This window comes from Camponotus vicinus, unplaced genomic scaffold (genome assembly GCF_025532165.1).
Source record: "Camponotus vicinus isolate PSW18456_S1 unplaced genomic scaffold, iyCamVici1.0 SCAF_2, whole genome shotgun sequence".
Lineage (NCBI taxonomy): Eukaryota > Metazoa > Arthropoda > Insecta > Hymenoptera > Formicidae > Camponotus > Camponotus vicinus.
Window position 1 is genome coordinate 26,022,545 of NW_028141956.1, and position 24,363 is coordinate 26,046,907.

Genomic DNA, 24,363 nt, shown 5'->3' on the forward strand with positions numbered 1-24,363 from the left:
ACACGCTTATATGTTTGCTAGAATTTATCTCGATATCAGAACACGACTTATTCAATTACATCTACAATATAAGATCGAGGGATATATATTCTTTAAACTCCTTCCAATCATTTTGATTATTATTATCATTAAAATGTAGATAGTGTTCCCCTGCTAGAATTCTTAGACAGCGCATTATCTAGCATGTAAAATATTATATATTGAAAAATATTCATTATATCACTAGATTATGTATATTACTTAATTAATTCTCTGATATGCGATCAATTTTCCTTCATGCAAAAAGAGTCGATCGATTTGCATGTAGACTAAGGAATTTCTCACAGATGACCAGGGTTGGTTCCATGTGAGTTCCTCTTAATCGTCTAGATAATGGGACATTTCGTGTTATATCATTTAGTAATAGAAACGCAATTTCTCGCGAAGATCCGATGAGAATTATAAAAATGCTAAACGAGGAACCACCTCGTGGTCTTCGTCAATGACAGCAGCGTCGGCGCCGGCGACGTTGGCGGCGGCGGCGGCGGTAGTAGTGGCAGTGGCTGCTGCCGATGGACCATCCGAAACGACGATAGGGTGGGGGCACCCCGGCATTAGCAGACGGTGAAGGGAGGTAACGTTTATATGCGACGGCAATCCGCCCCGTAAACGCATTCGCTCGTACGCTCCGTCTAAAAGCGGACTTAAGTAGTAGAGGAGACTTGTTGTCGCACCACCGTCCTCATCATTTGTTGTAGTCGAACCGTACAGCCAAACGGATCGAGGCCGAAGAGGACGCAGCTGGACATTATTGTCGGAATATTAAAATCGCGTAAATCAACTCGAGGAATTCATTCGTGTAATTTCTCGCGAGCGACAGTGAAGAGCTCACTCACGACCCCCTTGTTTTTGCATCAGTGAGCGCTATCAGGTCGAAAACTTTTGACTCGATTGAAAGATCAAGTCGATCGATCGTCGAGCCGAGGAACTTCCGCCATTAATCGCTATCAGAAAAATCTGTCAGAAAAGACGAGTATCGAGGAAGATATGATGGCAGTCGCAGCCGCCCAGAAGAACCGTGAAATGTTCGCCATCAAGAAATCTTACAGTATCGAGGTAAGTTTTGATCTTGTATCAATAATGTTTAAACTTGACAAAACTCACATACTGTTAACATCTGAAAATTTTAATTTTTTATTTATGAACCGATCCTTGTAATTCTTCTTTCGATTTTTATAGTATTAAAGAAAAATATCATACAAAAATCGAAAGAAAAATTACAAGTTTTGGTTCATAAGTAAATTAAAATCCAATTTATAAATTTGCTCCAATTTATAAATAAATACACAAACGTTGAAGAAAACGTTCTATAAAATATTTGATACAATTATGTGCAAGAAAGAAATATTTTGACATAAGATGTTCTGTTTTTACTTTTGTTTGTATACATATTTATATTCTTTAATTGAAAAATTATATTTGATAAATTTGATACTTGCAAATTATTTGCGAGAAAAAAATTTTTATAGTTCTTTTATCAAAATAATTCCATTGCATTTGCATTCACATGCATGTCGAGAGCAACAGGTTCAATCGAAAATGCTTTGTGATAAGCAAAGCGCGGGAACTCGGCCGTTCATTTAAATCATTGACATTTATATATACATCTGAATGTACATGTCTGAAAATTGCCGTCATCCTAATTTTTTAATATGGTAATTTTTCTATTTTGATGAATAAATATAATTGCTACAACCTTATCTTGTTTTATATGCAACAGTTATTATCATAAAATTACGTACGTTTGCACTTAGTACAGAAAAGTGAATGTCTCTATCGATTACGCTCTAACTTAATTATATGATTTCCATACATAGATAAAAAAAATGTGTTCTGTTATAGTTAGATTTTTTACATTTTTTTCTAACGGTACATTTTTTTACATTTTTTTTTCTAACGGTACATTTCGAAATGTGTGAAAAAATTGCGTCAGAAAATTGCTCAAAGGTGCATGTGTGTCGTTTCGGCTCTTTTTGAATCTCAATAAGCAGCGATCAAAGTAAGTGAAATTCTCACGTAGGCCCGGCGAAACTGAGAAAAGTCCTCGCGCTCAGAGAAAGTACATACGCTCCGTTATTATCATTTACGCAATGTTAATGACCTTGCCGCAATATTGTGAATGATCATTTAATTGCCGAGATCACATTTTATATTAATTTAATTAAAGAATTTTTCATAACTGTAGAGGATCCACAGTTTCAGTAATTTAAAACCGGTACAAAATCTTGACATTTTCAAGTTTTCGCAAAATCTAAACCTTCAGCAAAATAGTAAAACTACTTTAAAAAATATTTACGCAGAATATATAAATATTACGCAAAAATATTTCTAAATTCATATTCATGCGAAATAATTGATAAATAAAGATTAGAGTGCAGTTATTTTTATTTGTTGCAAATTCATCGCTTTAAAAGGTCGAGATTTGTTTTGTCCCAGTTACTATCGAATAAAAAACAGGAAATAAGAAAGAAATAATCAGAGTAATGGGTGTGTGGTATTTTGATGAATTCCATTCAATGATAAATTTGACTCATATGCATAAATCTTTATTCGAGAAATTCGAGAATTAACAACAAGACAGCTCATGCAAGATTAAGATACACTTAAAGAGCAGGAAAAATTCAATCTGTCAGGGAAATATAATTCCGATAAGATTATACGAGGAAGTAGCCGGTCACGAATCAGCTGTTTTCAATTAGGGAAAGACACGCGGGAGAAACCGGCGATTCTCTTGACATAGATTTACTTTCCTGTCGTCTGCAGCCGGTCAAAAGATAAATAACGTTCTTTCTTCTTGTCAAACATTATGCATCGTATAAAATTATTTTCACACCAACCCCTTTCTCTTGCGAATGTTTACATCCTCTGCAACAGCGTTTTGCAAAATCGCATTTGCACAGTTTCCACGACAGTTTGCATTTTCTCGAGTGTAATTATTAATGACAGGCTCGAAATAAACGGTTGCAAATAGCTATGTAATTATCGATCGTCTTTACATAGGTATTCTCGAGTAAGTAATATTGGCTATAATTGTCGACGATATCTTGTAATAGTGTACACGTGTTCATCTGTATTTATATACTTCTAGCCTGCAAATTACAGCTCGCAAGGACTTGTCTTTGCGTAATGATATTTTAGCGTAAAATCGCACAATAACGGATTTTAATCGATATTTTTTCGAGGTTGCTGCTTTTCTCTTTCGATTGCGTGCAGATAACGCACATGAATTCTCCAAATGCCACAATCATAAGACCAATTCAATGTTTATTCGCTTCTAATAGAACCGCACGATTACTTATAATCGATACTTTTACGAGGGCATATTTTTCGTTACGTATGCGTATCTGTAAACGACGATGCAAAGTTTAATAGATTGCATAAGAATCATAATCGGCAAAGTTATATTTCATTTCTCACGCGGTAGCGCATTTATCTCTTTAATGTGCTAAAGATACATCACTTTCATTCCCGGATTGTGATTTCCCGGAGAGAGATTAAGATTTATTGACATAAAAATCCCATTATCGACTTAAATGACTTACAAATCGTTGATACTTAAGTTCGACTGTTAATCGCGGAGTTTTCCAAGAACGTTGTATTTTTTATTTATACATAATTCAATGAGATATTATACGTATCAAGTATTGTTATCGTAATAATTTAAGAATTTAATAGTTTTGTACGTGATGTAACATTAAAATTTAAAAACCTAAATACATTTGTATACGATTTCGATGCTTTCTTTTCGACATGATACTTAGAGAGAGACTTCTTCTAAACGCCTTATAACTTATTCTTTGCATTACGTCTGTATAAATACGACGATACATGATGACTTAGTCAATCTTACACTTTCTCCGCATATTTTATGAGCCGGAATCACTAATGTTTGTAGACAGGCGTACTAATTAGTGAAATTCGAATTTAAAAAAAATAAAAAGGTTAATATTTTGAAAAGTAGATGCTTTTAAAATAGTTAAAAAGATTTATCTATAAAATAACTAAATGCGAATGTGTCCTATTGTATGTACTAAAAATTGAAAATTTCCTGAAGAAAAAAAATATTTTTGTTTCTACATTTGTAAAATTATCTGAGAATATATATCTAATAATTTCAATTCGACAAACAATATCTTTTTTCTATTTTAAATAATAAATCTTGGAAATATATTAACATATATAATAATTGCATAAATTTAAAACGTATTCGATCCACACGATTAAATATACCTCATCATTTCGAATACTGTTTTGACTTTAACTTTTTCTATTTGACGATCTGACTCATTCCAACGGAACTCGTGCGCGAATTAGTCCGGATTTCAGATACTGGATCGGATTCAGAAGGAGTTATGCAAGATCGATAGATATCGCGCGAATAGCAGCGATACAGGGTGGAAAGTGAACCGACCTTGAATAAATTTCTTATCGATCACAAAGTCAATGCGGATCTTATTTTATCTCTTTTTCATACATTCAATAATTAAATCATTTAATTCGATGATTAAAAATCTTCATTATATTTATCATTTGAATTTAAATTAATCAATTAAAAATTTTGTGTCTATATTCTAAACAGCTGATTTGATTTAATACGGTTTGAACGATTGATTATCGTGAATAATTTTTCTCGAGATATAATTCAATTACTTTACGATCCATCTATACAATTATTTGCTTAAGTTCCGTTTCTAAAAGAAAGTATTATTAAGTAAATCGCGAATTTGTAATATAATTATTACGGATTTATTCCATGAATATATAATGAGATCCGGTAACACCTTCTCGATATTGAAACTACTGGTACTGTTACTATTATCGTTGATCGGCCATTGCAAAATTGATCTTCGGCCTTGATTCTTGCATATGATAATTATTAATATGTTATAAATATGATAGAGCGGAGTGATTATGTATATAAAGCAGGTCGCGCACGAGTAACAGAAAGAGAGAGAGACGCTAAGGAGTCCCTGAACGGTACACCCGTTATTCGCCTTTGGAGGCTCGCTACACACGCATTGCACTGCAAACGCTTGTTGCATTCACGATTCTTCTTTGACATATGCAACTCGCGTATGTGTGCATTTACGTATGCGAATCCGTTATGCTAATTGCTTTATTTAAACGCTAACTGCTTCAACCGGATTAATACGCACGATCTGATTAATCGACTGGATAATTCGCACCTCTTGCTCTTTCTTTCTCTCTACCGAAGTGAGAAGAGTCATATTAATATCGGGATTTTGATGTGTGCGCAACGTAACATGTATTTCGGCCATGGTTCGTACGTTTTTCGTTCGGATCGATACTCGAAGGCAAATTATTTCCGAATTTCATTATACCTGACATGCGCTTTTGCATTCTTTCTTAATTGTTTCCGCACGCCTCAAACTTGTCGCATTGCTATTTTAATTTAGTAACAAGTTGAATTATGCAAACGCAATTTTAATGCTAAATCAGTTCTAGATATATCATATTAACATTATTTGCTACGCATTAAAAACGTGTATTTATATAATACATCGGTTAAATCGAAACTTTTGATAGAAAACAACCGAAAAATTACTCGATGCTGTAAATGCGCCTGTAGATATTCAAATATCAATTCAAGCTGTCAATTCAAAGAAAGAGTAGATTTAATTTATCAATGTCAATTGCAGTAATTATATGATTATGTCTAACTTGACATGTTTTAATTAAAACATACATACATATATACATGCACAATAAATATTTTTTTAGCAAGGGGTTAATTATATGTTAGAGAAGCACGAACAAAAGAGAGAGAAAGATAAAAAGAAAAAGAGAGAAAGAGAGAGATCCTGTTCGTTTAGAATACGATTCCATCATCGTACAGGTAATTACTCGACTTGTTGACTCGAGGTCAGTTTCTTGTACATCTTCGGCATGTTCGTACGTTTCTACAAGGTCGACAACAACATTCCTACGGTATCCTATCTGTCGTTTGCTCGATTCGCGCCATCGAGTTGTCATCGCGCGTCAGATTTCCATTCTTTATCCCCGCACATGACTTATCGTCACCTCAACCGGTTAATCGACAAATATTTGCGTATATTCGTCACTTTCAAGCACAACAGTTGCAATTCATGATGCTGAATGACTGTCTTCGCACAAGCTTTACAACGGGAATTAATTAATTTCAATCTTTATCGTCTCATCGAGATGAGATTTGTCACGCATTCGATGTTCCTCCGGTGCGTTATCTCTTCATGTCGCAATTTCCCGACATAGACATCGTTCATCCATTCCATCAAAGTACTTGGCCCACTTCACGACTTGGGTTGTTAAGGGATTGCTAAATACTTATTCTAAACTGTGCCAACCGACGACTCTGCTAGAAAATGCAACTAGGCTTCCGATGCGACGGTGAATACGTGACAGCCGGGAATTTGAATGATCGGTGGCGCATGCTTGTCCGCTTTCCAAGATGTTAATATCTTTGTCTCTCAGAACATTTTTATCTTTGTCTCTTAGAATATTTATATAAATGTTTCTTCTATTCTAATATATAAAACCTTGAAATATACCAATATTTTAAGTAAAAAATTCCACTTTCATGTAACAAAAGATGTATTAATATCTAAAAAATTTTAATTACATTATATTCACACGATGAGAATAAAAAGAACTTTTCCATATGTTATCTACTTCTAAAGATTGAGAGGCGATCAAGCTCCTTTGTATCCCTCCATCTCCTGCCGGAATTAATTCATTTCCTATCCTTCAACAGCAGGACGGATGTCGCGAAAATTCATTTCCGCGTCTTTTGTTCCTTGTCCGATTTAAGCGATGCCCAATCGAGCTGATAGGCAAGATTTCCGTGTCGCTTCATGTCAAAGGTGGCCATGAACAGACCGCGGAAAGCGAAACCTAGCTAATTAAGGCAAGAGGATATCCGCCCTTTAAAGTTTTAAGCCAAATCTATAATTGCTTATGCATGGATAATAAAAGGCATCAGAACAAAAATAATTTTATACAAATAAAATCTAGAACTTAATTATGCACAAATAACGTAAAAACATTTTCGATGCTGTTATTGATGCATAATGGTGAATAGTAAAATGACATTCTTTATTTATATTTATAGAATGGATATCCAGCGCGAAGACGTTCCCTCGTAGACGATGCCCGCTTTGAGACATTGGTCGTCAAGCAAACAAAACAGAGCGTACTCGAGGAAGCTCGACAACGAGCGAATGGTGAGTCTTGCTCTTGAATATTTTTTGGTACAATCAATATTTTTAAATTATATGTAATTATATGTTTTTATATGTAATTATATGTAATTATATGTTTTTATCATCACATTATCAATGTATTTGTTTGAGACAAAGATAGACAAGTATAAAAAATAGATAAAAATATATGCATGTTTAATACTAAGGAATTATTATGTATCAATATGTTTCGCACGCACACACACATACACACACATAAATAATATGAAATTTTATAGACGTGACATTTTATAAAAATATGTGTATATATCGATGTTGCATGACATGTTTCTTTGTTGGATTGAATAGACACGAACGCCGATCAGACAATCACTTGTACTCAGGAACAACAAGGACAAGGAGAGCATTATGTTGATGCTTCATCGAGTGACGACGAACAAGTAGAGTCGTTAATTTGTGCAGCAAAGAAGGAAGGTTTGTACATAGATATTGCGCAAATTATAAGGATCTTTGAATAACTGGAGCGTGAGATACATGTATAAGATATGACTGCATTATTAACATTTACAAATATTTACTTAACATATTACAGCATTATTAACATACGACAATTTTATCTAATACGACAATGTTCGCATATATTTATGAAATATACTTATTACATGAAATTGAACGACATATCTCAAATGTATCTGTATCGCCAAGTGTATCCAAGATAATATGATTTTTCTTATAAATGTTGCATATGGCATGAGCACGAATTCACTTGTAATTCCAGAAGCGAAAGCGGAGGCTTCATCGGATAGCGATGAAAAACCAGATGATGACGACGATGACGGTAAATGCACCTTCTGATAATAATCGATTACTTTTATTTTTCGCGTCGCGAAATATCACGCTATGATATATAAGCGAAACAAGAAATAAGCGAAGAAAGTAAGCGTATGATGTACGATGGATAGGATAGAACGACGCGATAAATGGAGGGTGAAACGGTCGCCATTGTCGAGGCTACAGGACGAGTGCTCGACCGACACTTGGGATAAATTACGTCCGCGAGCTTTTTCCATCTTTTTCCAAGCCGCCCCCGCTTTCTGAAGCCGCTTTGTGCATTTAGAATCGTATTACCGGGGCAGAGCCTTTCTCGAGATCCCGCAAGCGAGCTCGCGTAAAAATGTGTAACACGGTTATTCCTTTTCGCATTGCCTTCCATCTCGCCGGCACGTTCGCGCCGACGACAATGAAGGCTACTTTGCCACTTTTTCGCCACCCCCGCGGTCGAATAGAGACGGTGCCGTTTCCGACGTGACGGTAAGGCGCTATGCGGAAATGGACTTTGAATTGCCCGATTATTACCGTCCGCGGAAGTCACTTAAGATATTCGCGAGAAGTTACGACAAGAGTCATTCCCGCAGTTTTATGGTCGAAATTACGAGACGAGCACTTTTTTATTTATCTATCGCGTATAACATAAAATGTCCACGTTCCCTCGTATGTTAAAACAATGTCCCTTAGTGATGAGAAGCTTTAAAAAATTTGAGAAAGATGATAAATTAAAACATTCCTTTTAATAAAACCATCAAGCATAAACTAATTTTTCTAATAGACTAAACTAATTTTCCGTAGATTCCGGATTAACCGAGGAGGAAGTAGTACTTGCGAAGACCATAGCGGAATCTTCGGAGAGTGAGCATAGCGTGCAGAAAGCGGCGTTGGTGCTGAGACTGCGAGAGGGCATTGGTTCTTTGAGTCGAATTTTAAAGACGATCGAAAATTTCAAGGGCATAATTACGCATGTCGAGTCGCGACCTTCGAAGAAAGAGGGTCTGCAATTCGAAGTCTTGGTCAAGATTGACATGAACAGGCAGAGCCTTCTTCAGCTGATTAGGAATCTGCGACAGAGCTCGGCTTTGGATGGCGTAACTCTGCTCGCCGACAATTCCGTCAGCATCAAAGATCCCTGGTTCCCTCGTCACGCCTCCGACCTCGACAATTGCAATCATCTGATGACCAAGTACGAACCGGATCTCGACATGAGTCATCCGGGCTTCGCCGACAAGGAGTACCGTGCCCGTCGCAAGGTCATTGCCGAAATTGCTTTCGCTTACAAGTATGGCGACCCGATGCCCAACATTCCTTACACCGAGACGGAGAACGAGACTTGGTCGCGCGTTTTCATCACCGTGCTGGACCTAGTACCCAAGCACGCGTGCATAGAATACCAGAGAGTCTTCAAGAAATTGCAGGAGGAGAGGATCTTTGAGTCTCATCGTATACCACAACTGCAGGAGGTTAGCGATTTCCTGAAAAGAAATACAGGATTTACTCTTCGACCGGCCGCCGGTCTCTTGACGGCGCGTGACTTCTTGTCCAGCCTTGCCTTTAGGGTATTCCAGAGCACTCAATACGTTCGTCATATTAACAGTCCGTATCACACTCCTGAACCGTAAGTGTTTTAAAACTTTTTATTTTTTACTCTCACTCTCTCTCTCTCTCTCATGTATCTTATCAAAAATTTTCTTTTAAAAATTATGTTATTCATTCGGAGATGATGGCATTCGAATATATTACGCACGTACTATTTTACAAATTATCTTATAAATTTTTATGACATATGTGTTACAAATATTGTGCACGATATATTGAGACTTGATAAAATATCATGTCGCGAGAGCAGAAAACTGCAATGCATCTTAAAAATCGCACATTGTATAGATCGTTCGAGGTCCATATCACAGTTGCCCCTTCGCGTCAAACTACAAGGCAATCGATATTGCGTTATGACGGGAGCCTGCACCCGGTACACAGAGAACGATGATAATAAAATTACTGCACCTCTCTAAGCTCGTAATGGAACTCTAATTGGCTTTTAACGACACGATAGCGTTGATAACTCAGTTCCGCAGTTACGAAATCGTTTCTCCGCGTAGCGAGTCGCGTTACAGTTCGATTTTCAGGGACCGTCGATAGTTCTGCAGATTGTAAGAATAAAATAGCTCTCTGAAGTTTCAATTTGATTCGCGCCATTCATCTGGCGATGCATCTTAATTGACTTTAGCACGTCCGACTTATGCTTTAATTAAAATCTAACAGCTAAATTGAGCATTGCTGAACAAATTGTATATTAAAAATATTCATATATTTAAAGTGAACAAAAAAAGAGTGATAAATATATAAACGCGAAATGTCAGATTTTTTAAAACAAACATGCGATGTAGATTTTCAAGTGCTTGTTTCTATTTGCAGAGATTGCATTCATGAGCTCTTGGGTCATATGCCGCTTCTGGCCGATCCTAGCTTTGCTCAATTCTCACAAGAAATCGGTCTGGCATCTCTCGGTGCCTCGGATGAGGAAATCGAGAAATTGTCCACTATTTACTGGTTTACGATCGAGTTTGGGCTCTGCAAGGAAGGCCCCGAAGTCAAAGCTTATGGTGCTGGTTTGTTGTCAGCCTATGGTGAACTCTTGCATGCATTGAGCGATAAATGTGAGCATCGACCATTCGATCCATCAACTACTGCTCTCCAGAAGTATCAAGATCAGGAATATCAACCGATATATTACGTGGCCGAAAGTTTCGACGATGCCAAGGAAAAATTCCGTCGCTGGGTAAGCGCGTTAATTATTTCTATCATATGTTAGAATGATTGCCTGCTCATTAATTTCATAGAATGGATTTTCTGGAATTTTTCAAAATTTGCTCTATTTTATTATTATTATTTATTAGCTCGAAAGTAACGAAACTAATTAACTGAATAATAATTGGAAATAATTTTCCTTTTCTGTATTCCTTTCACAATATTCTTAATCAATCTGTTTAACTTTTCATAATTATTTATTGTACAAGAAGAAAGTAATCACTGATAAACATAACCAATTTTTTCCGCTGACTGTAATTTTTTATTTGAATAAATAAGCTTAATCACGAGTCTTTGTTTCTCTCGCAGGTGGCTACCATGAGTCGGCCGTTCGAGGTCAGATACAATCCTCATACGCAACGCGTGGAAGTCCTCGATAGCGTTGATAGACTGGAGGATCTGATTTCCCAACTCAACACTGAGATGACCCACCTCACAAATGCTGTCAATAAAATGAAAGCGAAGCATTTTGCGTAAGAATGAGAACTTCTACTGCACCTTCGTTATATTGATTCGATTATTCCTTTTGCGAATCATCGAACCTTGAAATCGATCATGTGTTTTAGATCAATAACTTTCTTTGGTAACACTAATTCTTGATAATCTGCTGTGCTTATTTTAATAAGATCTAGTGACGCGCCTTTGAATGGCATATTTTGAGAATGCTTGGTGATTTTTATAAAATTATAGGTCGGAAGATATATTAGTTTTAAATAAAGCGTCTTTATTAATTGCGTCAAGATTTCAACTTCTAGATTGATAGAATTTGTCGTCGCGCATTCTCGTTGCGCTCATCAATTTATCTGCCATTGTATAAAATCGTTCATTAATGTGTTGTACGCGTGTGCGCGCCTCAGTTACGCACGTAAAAAACGGCAAATCTTAGGTGTACGCGAGTGTCACTCAACATAATATATTGTTGCGTCAAGATAATCGCACGGATTTATTGAATAATGAATCATTTGTGGATGAAGTAATTCCATGACAGCCCAATCTTTTGCCCTCGAGTATTCTTTATGAGGCGCCAAGTGAACAAAGTACATATCACAAGGTTATCTTCGTATAAAAGATAGCATCATTTTTCTTTCGCCACGTGTACGCGCGTATGATTCGCATACATTACCATTATATTATTACTTTATTTTATTATATAATATTATATTATTTACATTATTATGCATGAATTCGCTTAATCCAGTAAATTGATGATATTTAATAGAGCAGTCTGTATTTAGCAAATATTGTAATGTGTAATGATTGTCGGTAAGAGTTATCGTAGTCTCAAAACTTATGAAATTCGCGAAATCGATTCGTGGTGACAGAATTTCGTCATTCGAATGTGAGCGTTCAGTATTTTGTTTTTGCGAATAAATTGCTAGACGGTGGTGATATGGAGTCTTTCTGGACTAGCCGACACGGATGAGCGTTTAACAAATGTCCTTATCAGTTTGTCGTACTTTATTTAGAATTTATGTATATTGAGTTAAAAACAGTATTTCGCAAAAGATAATAATATATCTTTAAATCGTGTTCTTATTAGATAGTTTGATATGTCGCTTCTTCTTCGGTCGAATTCTGTGGAGATGTTAGTCTTCGGGTAGCCTTGCGGAAGTTACGAGAAGCGACGTTGCTTTACTTTAGAGAGACACTATTTAGCGAATAGTGCGAGTCCCCGCTTGCGCACGCTGTGTTTTCAACCTATCGCGCCGATTCGTACGAGACAATTTTTTCGTACGTTTACGTGTGTGTGTAACCCACCCTCGTTAGATTGTAGTAAAGGCGGTTGATATATGACATGTTTCCTTTGTATTATATCGTAAAGTTACAGAGCATAATAAAAAATTAAGATATAAATCTTACATGACTTACTATTTCTTTACGCGATACGTTAGTGTAATTAAAACGAAAATATTACTCGTTATGGTTACCAAACACAATTAAAGCATAACTAATGCATAATTAATGCATAACTAGCTTGTAGCTTGATAAATGTTCAAAACAAAGTGAAACTGCCTCTTATGTCGTGGACATCTCTGCAGAATGCACATGTGTTCACTCAATCCTCTTTCTTTTTTCTTTTCTTGGGATACCAATTGATTAATGATCGGAATATGAAAAATAATACTTAAAAAATTGCATCTCCCGTCGACCATGAAATTTATAGTGTTTATCGTTGCGCTTGCTATGCAATGCGTGTCTGCCAAATCGCATAATGGATATGGTAAAAGAAAGTAATGTTTTCTTGCGTCATCCAAATGACTTTCTTATTTACTCAGGTTATTTTGATGAGAAATTCAGCGTGCTTGAGTGGATCACTTACTTGAAGCGCCTCTCGTTAATCGTGTTAATGTTGTGTAGCGTCCTTTTGTATTATGTGCCCAAGTCACGTTTGTGTGAGTAGTAAGAAGAAAAAAAATCGAGTGAAAGGAGAGAGAAGGAGAGCTTTCATTCGTCACTTATGGGCGTTTTTTTGACTTTCGAATATAATTAAAAATTTATGTAATATGTAAATATTACAAGAATATTACCTAATCATAAATCTCTTTTCACTGAAATATTAGTTAATTTTTTTTAATAATAGCAAAAGTTTCTCTCTCTCTTTCTGTCTCTTTCTCTATCTATTTCTTTAGGTAGTTGATATATTTTATTGTATAATCAAAAAGAGAGAATATGATTTTGTAACAAATTTTAAAATTATTCCTGTTATTCTTTCTTATTTATATTTAGAGTCATAAATATAAATTTACATTTATACATCTATTTTACCTAAAGGAATAAACACAACTTTTTAGATGCTCGGAAAATATGTTGCGCTTTGATAGATCTAGTTGCAAATGGATTGAAATTTGCCCTAACTGCGACTGAAATTGAATACGAAAAAATGATGATAAAAGAGCAAGATGAAAATAAAAAGCCAAGAATACAAGAATTATACCGAAAAGTATGCGAAGAAAATACAAGAAATTATGGACAGAAACACATTGATAAAATGAATATTGATGACAATAACTATAAATTCGTTAGGTCAGATATATTTTTGTGGATACATCATTTTTTTCTATATTTTATTTATGAAATCGGTTTATAAAGAACGATATACACCTGCATCGAGAATGGCTTTATTATTCAAATATTACTAAGTTGCAAATATTAATATCCTAATAAATATAAAAATCTTATAGCAAATCCGAGAAGAGGAAAGCTTATATAAAGCATAATACCGAAGAAAAACATGAATGTCATCCACATCACAATCATCGTCATCGAAATTCAATCCTGAAGGATATATCATCGAAATCTGGTGCAACGACAAGATCAGTCATGTACATATATCTGATTGAACACATTATTTAAAAACATTATTATCGGATTCTTTATGAAATCAAGTATTCCGATTTATAAATTATTGAAAAACATTTTCAATAAGGACAACACATGCTGTCAAATCACATACTTGACCCTTTACACTTATATATTGTCTCCAAATCATATCATATCTCCATATCATTTAACCGATATATAAGAAGTACAAACGAAGTATATTATTTGATACGCAAATCTCTCTTATTGAAAATATTCGCGTTCTTATATGAAAATTTATAACATTTTATCATATGTTTTTAATTACTTGGTTCAAATGTTATGTGAATTGTATTTATCGGATAAATTTAGTTTCGAAGTTTTCTTGTCATAATCATACGAGGTAAGTACAATGATATTATGAAATATCAATAAGATAAAGATAAAAATAATAATAATGCTTACAGTGATAGCTTACAGCAGAAGTCGATAATCGATGAGAAATACAAAAAGAAGAATGTAATAACTTTGAATGATTCTCCTCCGAAAACAAAGATTACGATACGTAAAATGTCAGATGATAGGATGAACGGCAATACTGATCTGCAACAAGAAAAATTCATTAGAAGTCATAAAGATTATGCTGTAGAAAATACTGTAAGAATATCACAGTGAAAATATTTTAAATATTATATTAATTATTATTCGTGTATATTAAAAACTAAACACTGCAGATGTAATGCAGATTAAATTATGATATCGAAAACAAAAATTCGTTCAGTCCACATAAAAAAATATTCACATAATTATTTATTATGTCATAATATATAACTCAAAGACACAGTTTATAATACAATACATATATTTATTTCTAACGCAAATTTTCATCGCAGGAAATAGAATCTCTTTCATCTCAAAAAAAAGATCGCATGGTTTCAAAAATTATTAATAATAATGACATCGAATATAAACCAATGTGCGAAGACAATGATCATCAAGATTACAATAGTCATTATTTATCAATGACGAAACAGGTAAAAAATACCTTTATGAAAAATGTATATAAAGGTTACGAAGAAATTTATGAATTTTGTGATTTATAGTTATTATACAAACATACAAATATTTTTTTCAAATCAAAATAATATGTCAAGTTCCATAATTTATTATGTAAAATATTTCCTTGTGTTTTCTAGAAGCGCGACAAAATTGCAGATGGCTGCCAACATCAATCTACAAAAAATTGCATGACAAGAATTATAAATGGGCAAATAGTAGATTCTCATTATGGTATAATTTATATTTCGCATGTATATATATTGCATAATAGGAATATATTATGATAATTTTTTACATATAGGGGAAGCCTTTACAAAAAGCGAGTTATTTGATAGTTCTCGAAGAGAAAATCGCCAATTGCTTCATGATACAAATAATATCATTCAGGATTGTTACGAGAATCCCCCGATTATAACGAGTATGTAATAATTGAATGCACTAAAATCTTTTAATAAGAAATAAACACATATATTAGTATATATAGTATTGTTATATAAGAAAAGACAGTAATTTTTCGCAATATTCTAAAACAAACTTTATCGATAGCTAAAAAAAATTATTACATTTGTAGTAGAGTCTTGTGTTTTCTGTTTGACGACACTTTTAAATACAATAATATACAAAAATAATCGATCAAACATTAAATGTTTACATGCCAGAGGATGTTTATTAAGATGATATTTTATAGCCAATTATTATAATTGTTATGGCAAATAAATGTAAATTAATTCCAGGAAAAGTCCGATTATAATTAAATTGATGTTATTTAGATCGAATAAAACCAGTTCTGCTGCGAGTTGTAAACTGGTTCTTTAGTGGTTGTCCAGAAGCCTCGAGACGACACCAAGAGCAGATCGATGAGGTCGGAAAAGAGGAAATTTTCAAGTCCACCAACACGTGGCTCCTCTAAGCGAACGAATTGTATCTATTGTAGTAAAGATGTCGATAAACGTAGAGAATCGTATCTCTACTTTTATTCGTGAAAGTAACATGAAAATAATTTTAATGTCATATCAATTGTAGAACAATATTTTGAAATTCACATAGCAACAATTCTTATTATATCCTTTTTATCATTTGTCATATTGGAGTAAACTTATAATTTTTTTTCTTCTTTATTCCCCTTTAACATAATAAAATACAATTATCCATAAAACAATACTACATTTATCTTGTGCTTTATTTATATGCATCAACAATTTTATCATTAAACAGAAAAATTTTACTTTACAAAAAAATGGCATCTTCAACCAGATCATAAACTTGAAACAATCTTAAAAGTCATCGTATCTAGTATTAGATTTTTATTTGCTATAAATGTTCCATCAATTTATTAACAGATGTAATTTTTATAATTGTCACTAATTGCAATATTTAATTAACATTTGGCGAAGCTTCCGCGTTTCCAAGTAAAAATAATTGATTACATCTTGATTTTTCATTTCAAATCGTGCTACGATGCGTATGTCCACAACGCGTTCCAATTTTATCAAGACGTGAAGACGGCACGTCGCGGCGCTTCGGGGACATCGGCCGTTTCGAATCTCGACCTTCGTCTGCGCGCACATCTGTACCGGAAGCGGATACCGCGTGTACATAAGAGCAATAAGGGAATCGGCGGGTCTCGCGAGTCGCCAGAAGAGAATAAGACGAGACAGTCGCGCCAAGACCAAGAGCCATAGCGGTTCGCATCGCGAATTCAAATGAAACGTTTGAATCAGTCCACGTGATACACGCGCAATAATCAGTCAATCTATTTCTTTTCTCATTTCCGTATGATTTGATTGTGCAATCTGGCAAAAAATAAAATACAAGAATGCTATGTTTGATCGTCAAAAACAAGTTTGAGTCGCGCGTTCGATTTTTTAATCTTTTATTGCGATATTAGTTAAATAATTCTTTGAGCGACACACACTTTATATTTCACAATTATATGTACATTCCTAATTTGTAATATTCGTTATTCGGCAAGCAGTTTGATTGTGATATGAATCATTAGATGAACGTGTACTAAAGGAGGATAATTAAATAATATTGATGTGTAGTGTGGTAAGTTGCAGTCAAATTATTTATATGCTTTATGTGTTAATTATATTCAATTGCATATAAAAAAATAGTATTATATACATAAAATGATTGAGAATACATTTCGGGCTTCTCTCGACTAAATCATGTGTTAATAATCATGTATATTTTTATGTAATGCAAAATTTTTATCGAGTAAAGATTTTTATAGACTTATAGTGTAAACTTATTTTAAATTTATAAAATATTATATTATTACAATAATGCATATTATATTTAAAATTTTTTGTACAACACAATTTTTTACGCGATGATTTAAATTCTTATAATATTATAATGGATAAAAAACTATTTTCTTTAGTTGTATGCTAATAAAAAAAGTATTTTTTGATGAAAAAAGGCTGTATTTAGTTTTGTTAAATATTGTCTACTTATATTAGATGTGCTCGTTTGCATATTTTTATGTCCTTATAGCAGCGTCTATTTATATTTACGCTATATGATCGCAGCTACTTTGTTATTCAGTGAAATGCTTCGAGAGACCCGTTAACGTGCATTCATTTAAGAAAGTATATCGTTAAATACAGGTCGGTGCAGACATTAATGCTTTAACAATTAATAGAAGAGCGCTTAATTTTGCGTGCGCACAAAGTCAATTTATCTATCGTAGATTTATTACTCTTGTCAGTATTTAATAAATAATAAATAATAAATAATAAATTAATAAATAATAATTAATGACATGTTATCATTAAATAGAGATTCCAAAGTCACTAAATTTTAATAAATTCGATTAGGAATGGTATCGAGTCTACATCATTGAGGCGAAATTTCAAGAGAATTTCGTAACAAATCACAGTATTTACAATCTCGTATCCGATATTTGTAACTTTGGTACATTGTTAGACAGTGGAAGAGAAATTCTTAAAATTCCACGAGACATGTGCGTGCAAACTGTTCTATTAATGTACCCGTCACATCTTGCCTTCTCTTCCTTGCGCTCCTCGCTCTATCCTTTTCTCTCTCTCTCTCTTTCTACATCTTCCTACAGACGTTCTTTGCCGCTCCCTTCCTCTTCCGAAGTATATAGCACGACTTATTCAAACACGCGCCCAAAAGAGAAACAAGCGGCGGATGCCACGAAGTACTATAAAAATCTTCGCTTTTTTCTATTACGTTATAGAGGAAACGGAACACTCGGTAAATGGACGTGGCTCGATAACTCAAAACAACGGAGTGTTAGTTCTCGTGATAAAGTTTAACAATAAGTTAAACTTTAACATAAAAAGAGCACACGAATAATCTACTCAAAAATAATTAATTTTCTAATACAAACATATAAATTTTTAAATTCATAATATTAATAATAATAAAAGTAGTAATTATAATAATTATAATAATTGCTAATAACTATAATATAATAATAATAGTATAATAATTAAATTTGCTATATACTACAATTCCTTTATAGAACGATAAAATATTCTCTTTTAAAAAATACATAATGTAAAATTATGTAATGTAAAATTCAGTTTAGGGATATCCTTTTGACAGGATGAAAAATGATTTAATATGCATTTGAAGACTCTCTCTTAGATAATTAGACATTTTCGCACGATAGTTTGACGACGTCTTGTCTAATTTTCTTTCCGGCAGTAACAAATGTTCATAGTATGACGTCAAATGCAATTAGAGGCATCAGAAGGAAGAAGAGTTCGCTGTGCGAAGTCAAAGTAGCTGTGATAGGAGCGCCAGGAGTTGGCAAAAGCGGTAAGTGAATGCATTTCGATAGAACTAAACTTTATAATGAAATTTCGTTGAGCTTTCCATATCAATGTTGATATCAATATTAATGTGATAAAACTTTAAAGTAAGAATACACACTACGGCATCAATATTAATATTTTGTGATGAAAAAGTTTATTTCGATAAAATAATGTGTATCACGCAAGAAGCAAAAATACAAAGATTGTAGAGACAGTTAAACGTGATAATAAAAAGACTAAAGTTTGCAAGAGATCACTGAATTCTCATGAAAAATGATACTTGGTTTTCTATAATTATTTTACAATTTTTAATACACAGTAATAACTTTTAAACAAACCCTAACGTTGTGGATAGAAAAATGACAATGACAATTACATCAAATAAGATATCTTAAAATTTTAATGGCAAGCTTTTAAAAATACTTTCGTGTAGTTGTTTTAACCTGTTTGTACCAATATAAATATATGTATATTAACGAGTGACGAATGAAATACCAAATAGTCGCGACAATTTTAAGCTCTAATCTCGGACGTATGCGAATCTGACATAAATCGAAAAATCTTGGCATATAATCACGACTAAATCCATTTCATACGCTGTTTATATGTGCAAAATCGCGTCGTTGCCTGCATGTGTGTGAGCATTCGCAAGGAGAACAAATAAAAAAATGTATTTCAAAAAAGAAAAAACCTCGCGTTAAATATTAACGTTCTAAATTAAAATACAAATACTCATATAAGTAGCATATTAAGTGTGATGGAGATATGCGTTAAGGACTCTGAGAGTGCCAACCGCATGTATTTTTGGTAATGGCAAATGTAAAGGCATAGGTGAATAAATAATTGGTCTTCGTTAGAGAGATGTGCGCCTCTTCTATCGGTTGCAAAATACGTGACTGCTATTTATAAAATTTTGATCAAATTCCTTCTTGAATAATCATTGAGTCTTGAAATTTCGTCATGCTTTCGATATGAAATTTCTCGATCATACAGAGAGATATAACATATCTCTCTCTATGATCGAGAAATCTCATATCGAGAAAATATTATCTTTTATACATTTGAGGCAACTGTATTATTTAATATAATAAAATAAAAAATATAACTTATATTAAACAGATATTGTTTAAATAAGAAGTTTCAAAAGAGATATCCCCTAATTTTTTAAATGCAAAAAAATTTTTTAATCTTTTCGAGATTATTATAGTTCCTTTTTTTAGATTCATACAATATATAATATTCTATTTTAAATACATAATTTTTCATATTAATGTATAGTTTTTTAAATTAACTTAAAAATTATGTGTATATATTTCAATGTTCTATTGATTTCAATTTTTAAAAAAAATTAAACAGTTTTCCCAAAAATTTGGCACATCCAAAATTTCTAAATTCTGTTCCACTGACAGATTAAATCAAGGAGAAGAGTAACATCCCAATAGTTTTGAGTTACAAATTCCGATGAAAATAATTTGATCGTTATACTAAATTTCAAAATGTTCACATGTTCTGTCGATCAAAATTGACCTACATTATAAACAATGTATAAATATCTCAAGTAACAGATGCCAATACATTTTATGTTTCATGGAAATATATCTTAATGTACATTTTAACTTTTGAATCCATGGAATTTAAACATTTATTTAGTTTATATATTCAAAATATGTATATATGTGAAATGATAATAAATTTACTACACTAAATTTACAGTTTGGCTTAAAAATTATCTTTTTGTTTTTCCAATATATCATCCAATCTATTTCTTTATAAATTCATTAATCTTGCAAAATGTTAATTTTATAGTGTCAAAAAATTAAATTCTGGCTATATATCACTCAAATATATATAGATAATTCATGTTCGATAAAAATTTGGTGTCCATCGCTTTTTGAGATGAAATAAACCATAGTGGCGTTAACACATCACTCGCGCAAAATTTTATGGCGCCACGGCAGGTTTGGGTTCGTGATAAAAATAGTGTGGTATACCTCACAGAAGCAGGTCACTAGGTTGTTCTCTCGTTTCCCCAGATCGAATCGCAATATGTTTAGATGCAGTATCATATCGTGTAAAATCGTGTATCAGCGTAATGATCAACCTTTCTTTATCACGTTCACGTAAGACATTAAGACTAACGGAATGGACAGAAACAACACGTTGAAAATTGAGCACTATAGTAGCAGTGAAAGTCTCGCTTAGATGTTTCAATTTGTCGGATCCAGTACAAATTTTTCTATAATTGAAAATTGTTATTTTCAAAAATTAGAGAAAAAATATTAACCTTTTAAATATGTGTACACATACATATATAAAACACATATATAAAACGGATTATATCATCAATTAATTTACATTAAAATAATACATGATAATTATAATTAAATATATTAAAGAGAGAGAGAGAGAGAGAGAGAGAGAGGGAGAGGGAGAGAGAGAGAGAGAGAGAGAGAGAGAGAGAGAGAGAGAGAGAGAGAGAGAGAGAGAGAGAGAGAGAGAGAGAGAGAGAGAGAGTGTTACATGGTAACGTCTATAAAATTTCTTAATTAAAATAAAAAAATTAGCTTAAACAATAATAATTAAAAAATTAATTATAAATTGGCAAGTTTTTCTTTTTCCTTGCGCTTCGATTTTCTTTTTCCTATCGCGTTTTGGATTTTACTTGTCAATTTTTAATTAATTTTGTAATTAATAAAATTTCTTGCTGCGATTAGAAATATATTAATTAGATATTAATTATTAATAAAATTAAGTACTAATTTTTATATTACCTTTTTTTTACAAAATTAAGTAATTAAATATTAAATACATTTTATTATGTAAAATTACTGCCTAAAATGGTATTTCTACGTTAATTTTATCTAAATAGATACAACTGTAATAAATGATGGATGAAATGTAAATTACCGTGATATATGCGAGTTCGAGATGTGAGAGTAGCCTGTAGACTGTCATTATAATTTGCCAACTCAATTATATTATATCACGTACAACATAATTATGTCGCGCTTAAATTAGTTATATATATATATATATATATATATATATATATATATATAAGATATATTTTAATTATATTTCAGCATTGACAGTAAGATTTTTAACGAGAAGATACATTGGGGAATACGATCATCAATCAGGTGAGAAAGATCATAATGCCGATATCACCAATTTATCAATTTGTATGACTTATAGAACTTATGTATGTTAATATATGTATATATATACACACACACACACACACACACACACACACACACATATTTTTTTTCATATTATAGAATCGCGCAAGTTCTGAAAAATTGCCAGCAGCTGTAATCCGCGACTACAAAGTCGCGTATATTCTCCTTCTGCATACCTCAGGCCGTGTCTGTTCTAAATTTATCGTCGACGAATTTGACACTAGACAGAACGAGTACTAATACAAAGTTGATACAACACACTCGAACAAAACTTATCGTTTTATACAAATATAGACACGGTCATAGGTAAAAGAGGAGTACGTGTCAAGTTAGTCATGTTAAACTAAATTCAATCTGAGAGACTGCTTAACGATATACAAATTTGGCCAGTTAGCTCTTAAATATTTGCGTAAAGTATTTATAAAAAGTTGCATAGATAATTGTGTTGAATTCTTTTTATTCATGTATTTAAATCTACAAATCACAAATATTCTTTTCGTTAAATGAAAAAATTAGAAGGTTGTCAAGAGAGTTTTTTATATCCTGATGAATATAAAAATTTTATTTTATTATTTTTTAATCATAAAAAACAGTTGTAAGAGTAGTTATTATTATGGCTTAAGAAAATATTTATCAAATCATACTATTGTAAATAAATGAAAGGAAAAAAATATTATTAATTATTTGACAGATATAAAGATATAAGAATAAAAAAAAGCACAATAATAAAAATATTAATTAAAGTGTTAATTTGCTTTTATTGACGCATTTTCTTTTATGTCAAAAATTTATACTTTGTATTCGAATAAAATATAAAAATAAGCACACACGCGTCGAGTTAAATCTAATAAATCAATTATAAGCAATACTGGCAATTATAAGCAATACTGATTACGTTGTCAATGATAAAAAAATTTACATTAGCTGACTTTCAATTTTCTTTATATAAATGAAAGAAAAATTGCTTGAGTTGAATTTATTCAATGAATTTACTTATATAATTATTACTTACTGGTTTAATTTTTTTAAAGAATTAAAAATAAATTTAAATTATGTGTTGTAAAATGTTTTGTTATAATATTATAAGTTATCGCAATTAACATAAATTTATTTTTAATCAAAATTTCATATTTACACTATAAATAAAATATATAGTTATTATCAATATATTTAAGTGGAAATTTATTTTATTTTCTAGAAACCAGATATAAACATGAAGTTCTAGTTGATGGAGAACCTATTCTTTTTGAGATTTTAGATACATGTCCAAAGGTAATTTCTTTTTATAAGAAAATCTCAGACATATATTAACTAACTATTCAGACATATATTAACTAACTATTATTATAAAGAATTTTTCTAATGTACCTTAAATGGTATTTCAGAGTGAGGGTGAATTGCCAACAATGGAAACTTTGCAATGGGCCGACGGTTTATTGCTAGTTTATTCAATAACAGATAGAAACTCTTTCAATTTTGTTAGAAAGGCAAAAGAAGCTCTAGCGGTGGCTGATCCTGAAGCTGCAATGCCTCTTGCTCTTGTTGGAAATAAAGCTGACATGGTTCATTTACGGCAAGTCAGTGCTGAAGAAGGAGAGATACTAGCGAAGGATTTTGAATGTTGGTTTAGTGAAATAACTGCTGCTGAGCAGGTAACTGAAATTCTACTTAATATTTAGAATTGTGAATTATAATTTTCTTCAAACAGTAACAATAATTTGTATAGGTTGCTCAAGTCGCAGAATCCTTCCACGAATTATGCAGAGAAGTTCTCGCAGCTAGAAGAAGAAATAAACAATCTTTGCTAGATAGAATGCTTGGTAGTAAAGCAACGCGTGCTTATTCGCGAGGAAAAAGTGACTCTGCTCTACCAAAAGAATAACATCATTAGTTTAAGTATTTGCATATTACATGTATAAAAAAATGGATGTCTTATGATAAAAGACCAATACAACTGTTCTAGAAAAGTAGAAAAGTATGAAAAAGAGGACATTTTCAAAATTATAATTTTTTATCATTATGTAATAAAATTATAATTTTCAATTGTCCTGTTTCTCACACTTTTCTACAATACTAAAAATGCCAAAGAAAATATCATAGTTTCAAATTTGTACAGTAATAAGATTTATATATATATTGAATAATATATAGAAT

At 32.5% G+C, this 24,363-nt stretch overlaps 3 protein-coding genes across 5 annotated transcripts; all 3 read left to right on the forward strand.

Annotated features, from left to right (window-relative positions):
* The first annotated feature begins 647 nt into the window (after positions 1-647).
* Ple (tyrosine hydroxylase ple) lies at positions 648-12,736 on the forward strand. Its single transcript, XM_083091747.1, has 7 exons — positions 648-1,095; positions 7,148-7,259; positions 7,587-7,712; positions 8,017-8,076; positions 8,865-9,684; positions 10,485-10,848; positions 11,187-12,736. Exons 1-7 carry the CDS (start codon positions 1,027-1,029, stop codon positions 11,352-11,354), a joined length of 1,719 nt encoding a protein of 572 aa, XP_082947873.1. The 5' UTR covers positions 648-1,026; the 3' UTR covers positions 11,355-12,736.
* Positions 12,737-12,845: 109 nt separating this feature from the next.
* On the forward strand, positions 12,846-16,406 carry LOC145967098 (uncharacterized). Of its 2 annotated transcripts, none has more exons than XM_083091749.1 (9): positions 12,846-13,098; positions 13,154-13,270; positions 13,670-13,901; positions 14,060-14,200; positions 14,651-14,834; positions 15,071-15,211; positions 15,374-15,467; positions 15,538-15,654; positions 16,007-16,406. In XM_083091749.1, exons 1-9 carry the CDS (start codon positions 13,029-13,031, stop codon positions 16,144-16,146), a joined length of 1,236 nt encoding a protein of 411 aa, XP_082947875.1. In that variant the 5' UTR covers positions 12,846-13,028; the 3' UTR covers positions 16,147-16,406. The 2 variants fall into 2 exon arrangements, with proteins under 2 accessions (XP_082947875.1, XP_082947874.1); XM_083091748.1 differs by having other exon boundaries at positions 14,645-14,834; positions 16,007-16,405.
* Positions 16,407-16,683: 277 nt separating this feature from the next.
* On the forward strand, positions 16,684-24,289 carry LOC145967099 (ras-related and estrogen-regulated growth inhibitor). Of its 2 annotated transcripts, none has more exons than XM_083091752.1 (6): positions 16,684-17,285; positions 18,918-19,031; positions 22,111-22,167; positions 23,408-23,481; positions 23,595-23,861; positions 23,936-24,289. In XM_083091752.1, the coding sequence occupies exons 2-6, from the start codon at positions 18,935-18,937 to the stop codon at positions 24,089-24,091; spliced, it is 651 nt and encodes a 216-aa protein (XP_082947878.1). In that variant the 5' UTR covers positions 16,684-17,285; positions 18,918-18,934; the 3' UTR covers positions 24,092-24,289. The 2 variants fall into 2 exon arrangements, with proteins under 2 accessions (XP_082947878.1, XP_082947877.1); XM_083091751.1 differs by lacking the exon at positions 16,684-17,285 and adding an exon at positions 18,220-18,461.
* Positions 24,290-24,363: the final 74 nt, after the last annotated feature.

Excerpts from the sequence above, each read along its gene's own strand:
- LOC145967099 (XM_083091751.1), top strand. The coding sequence starts at position 18,227 with ATGTACCCGTCACATCTTGCCTTCTCTTCCTTGCGCTCCTCGCTCTAT. Across the intron at positions 22,168-23,407 it reads GGAATACGATCATCAATCAG|AAACCAGATATAAACATGAA; the intron begins GTGAGAAAGATC and ends TTTATTTTCTAG. Across the intron at positions 23,862-23,935 it reads AAATAACTGCTGCTGAGCAG|GTTGCTCAAGTCGCAGAATC; the intron begins GTAACTGAAATT and ends TAATTTGTATAG.
- LOC145967098 (XM_083091748.1), top strand. The coding sequence starts at position 13,029 with ATGAAATTTATAGTGTTTATCGTTGCGCTTGCTATGCAATGCGTGTCT. Across the intron at positions 13,271-13,669 it reads TGTGCCCAAGTCACGTTTGT|ATGCTCGGAAAATATGTTGC; the intron begins GTGAGTAGTAAG and ends ACAACTTTTTAG. Across the intron at positions 15,655-16,006 it reads GAATCCCCCGATTATAACGA|ATCGAATAAAACCAGTTCTG; the intron begins GTATGTAATAAT and ends GATGTTATTTAG.
- Ple (XM_083091747.1), top strand. The coding sequence starts at position 1,027 with ATGATGGCAGTCGCAGCCGCCCAGAAGAACCGTGAAATGTTCGCCATC. Across the intron at positions 1,096-7,147 it reads AGAAATCTTACAGTATCGAG|AATGGATATCCAGCGCGAAG; the intron begins GTAAGTTTTGAT and ends TTATATTTATAG. Across the intron at positions 8,077-8,864 it reads AGATGATGACGACGATGACG|ATTCCGGATTAACCGAGGAG; the intron begins GTAAATGCACCT and ends AATTTTCCGTAG.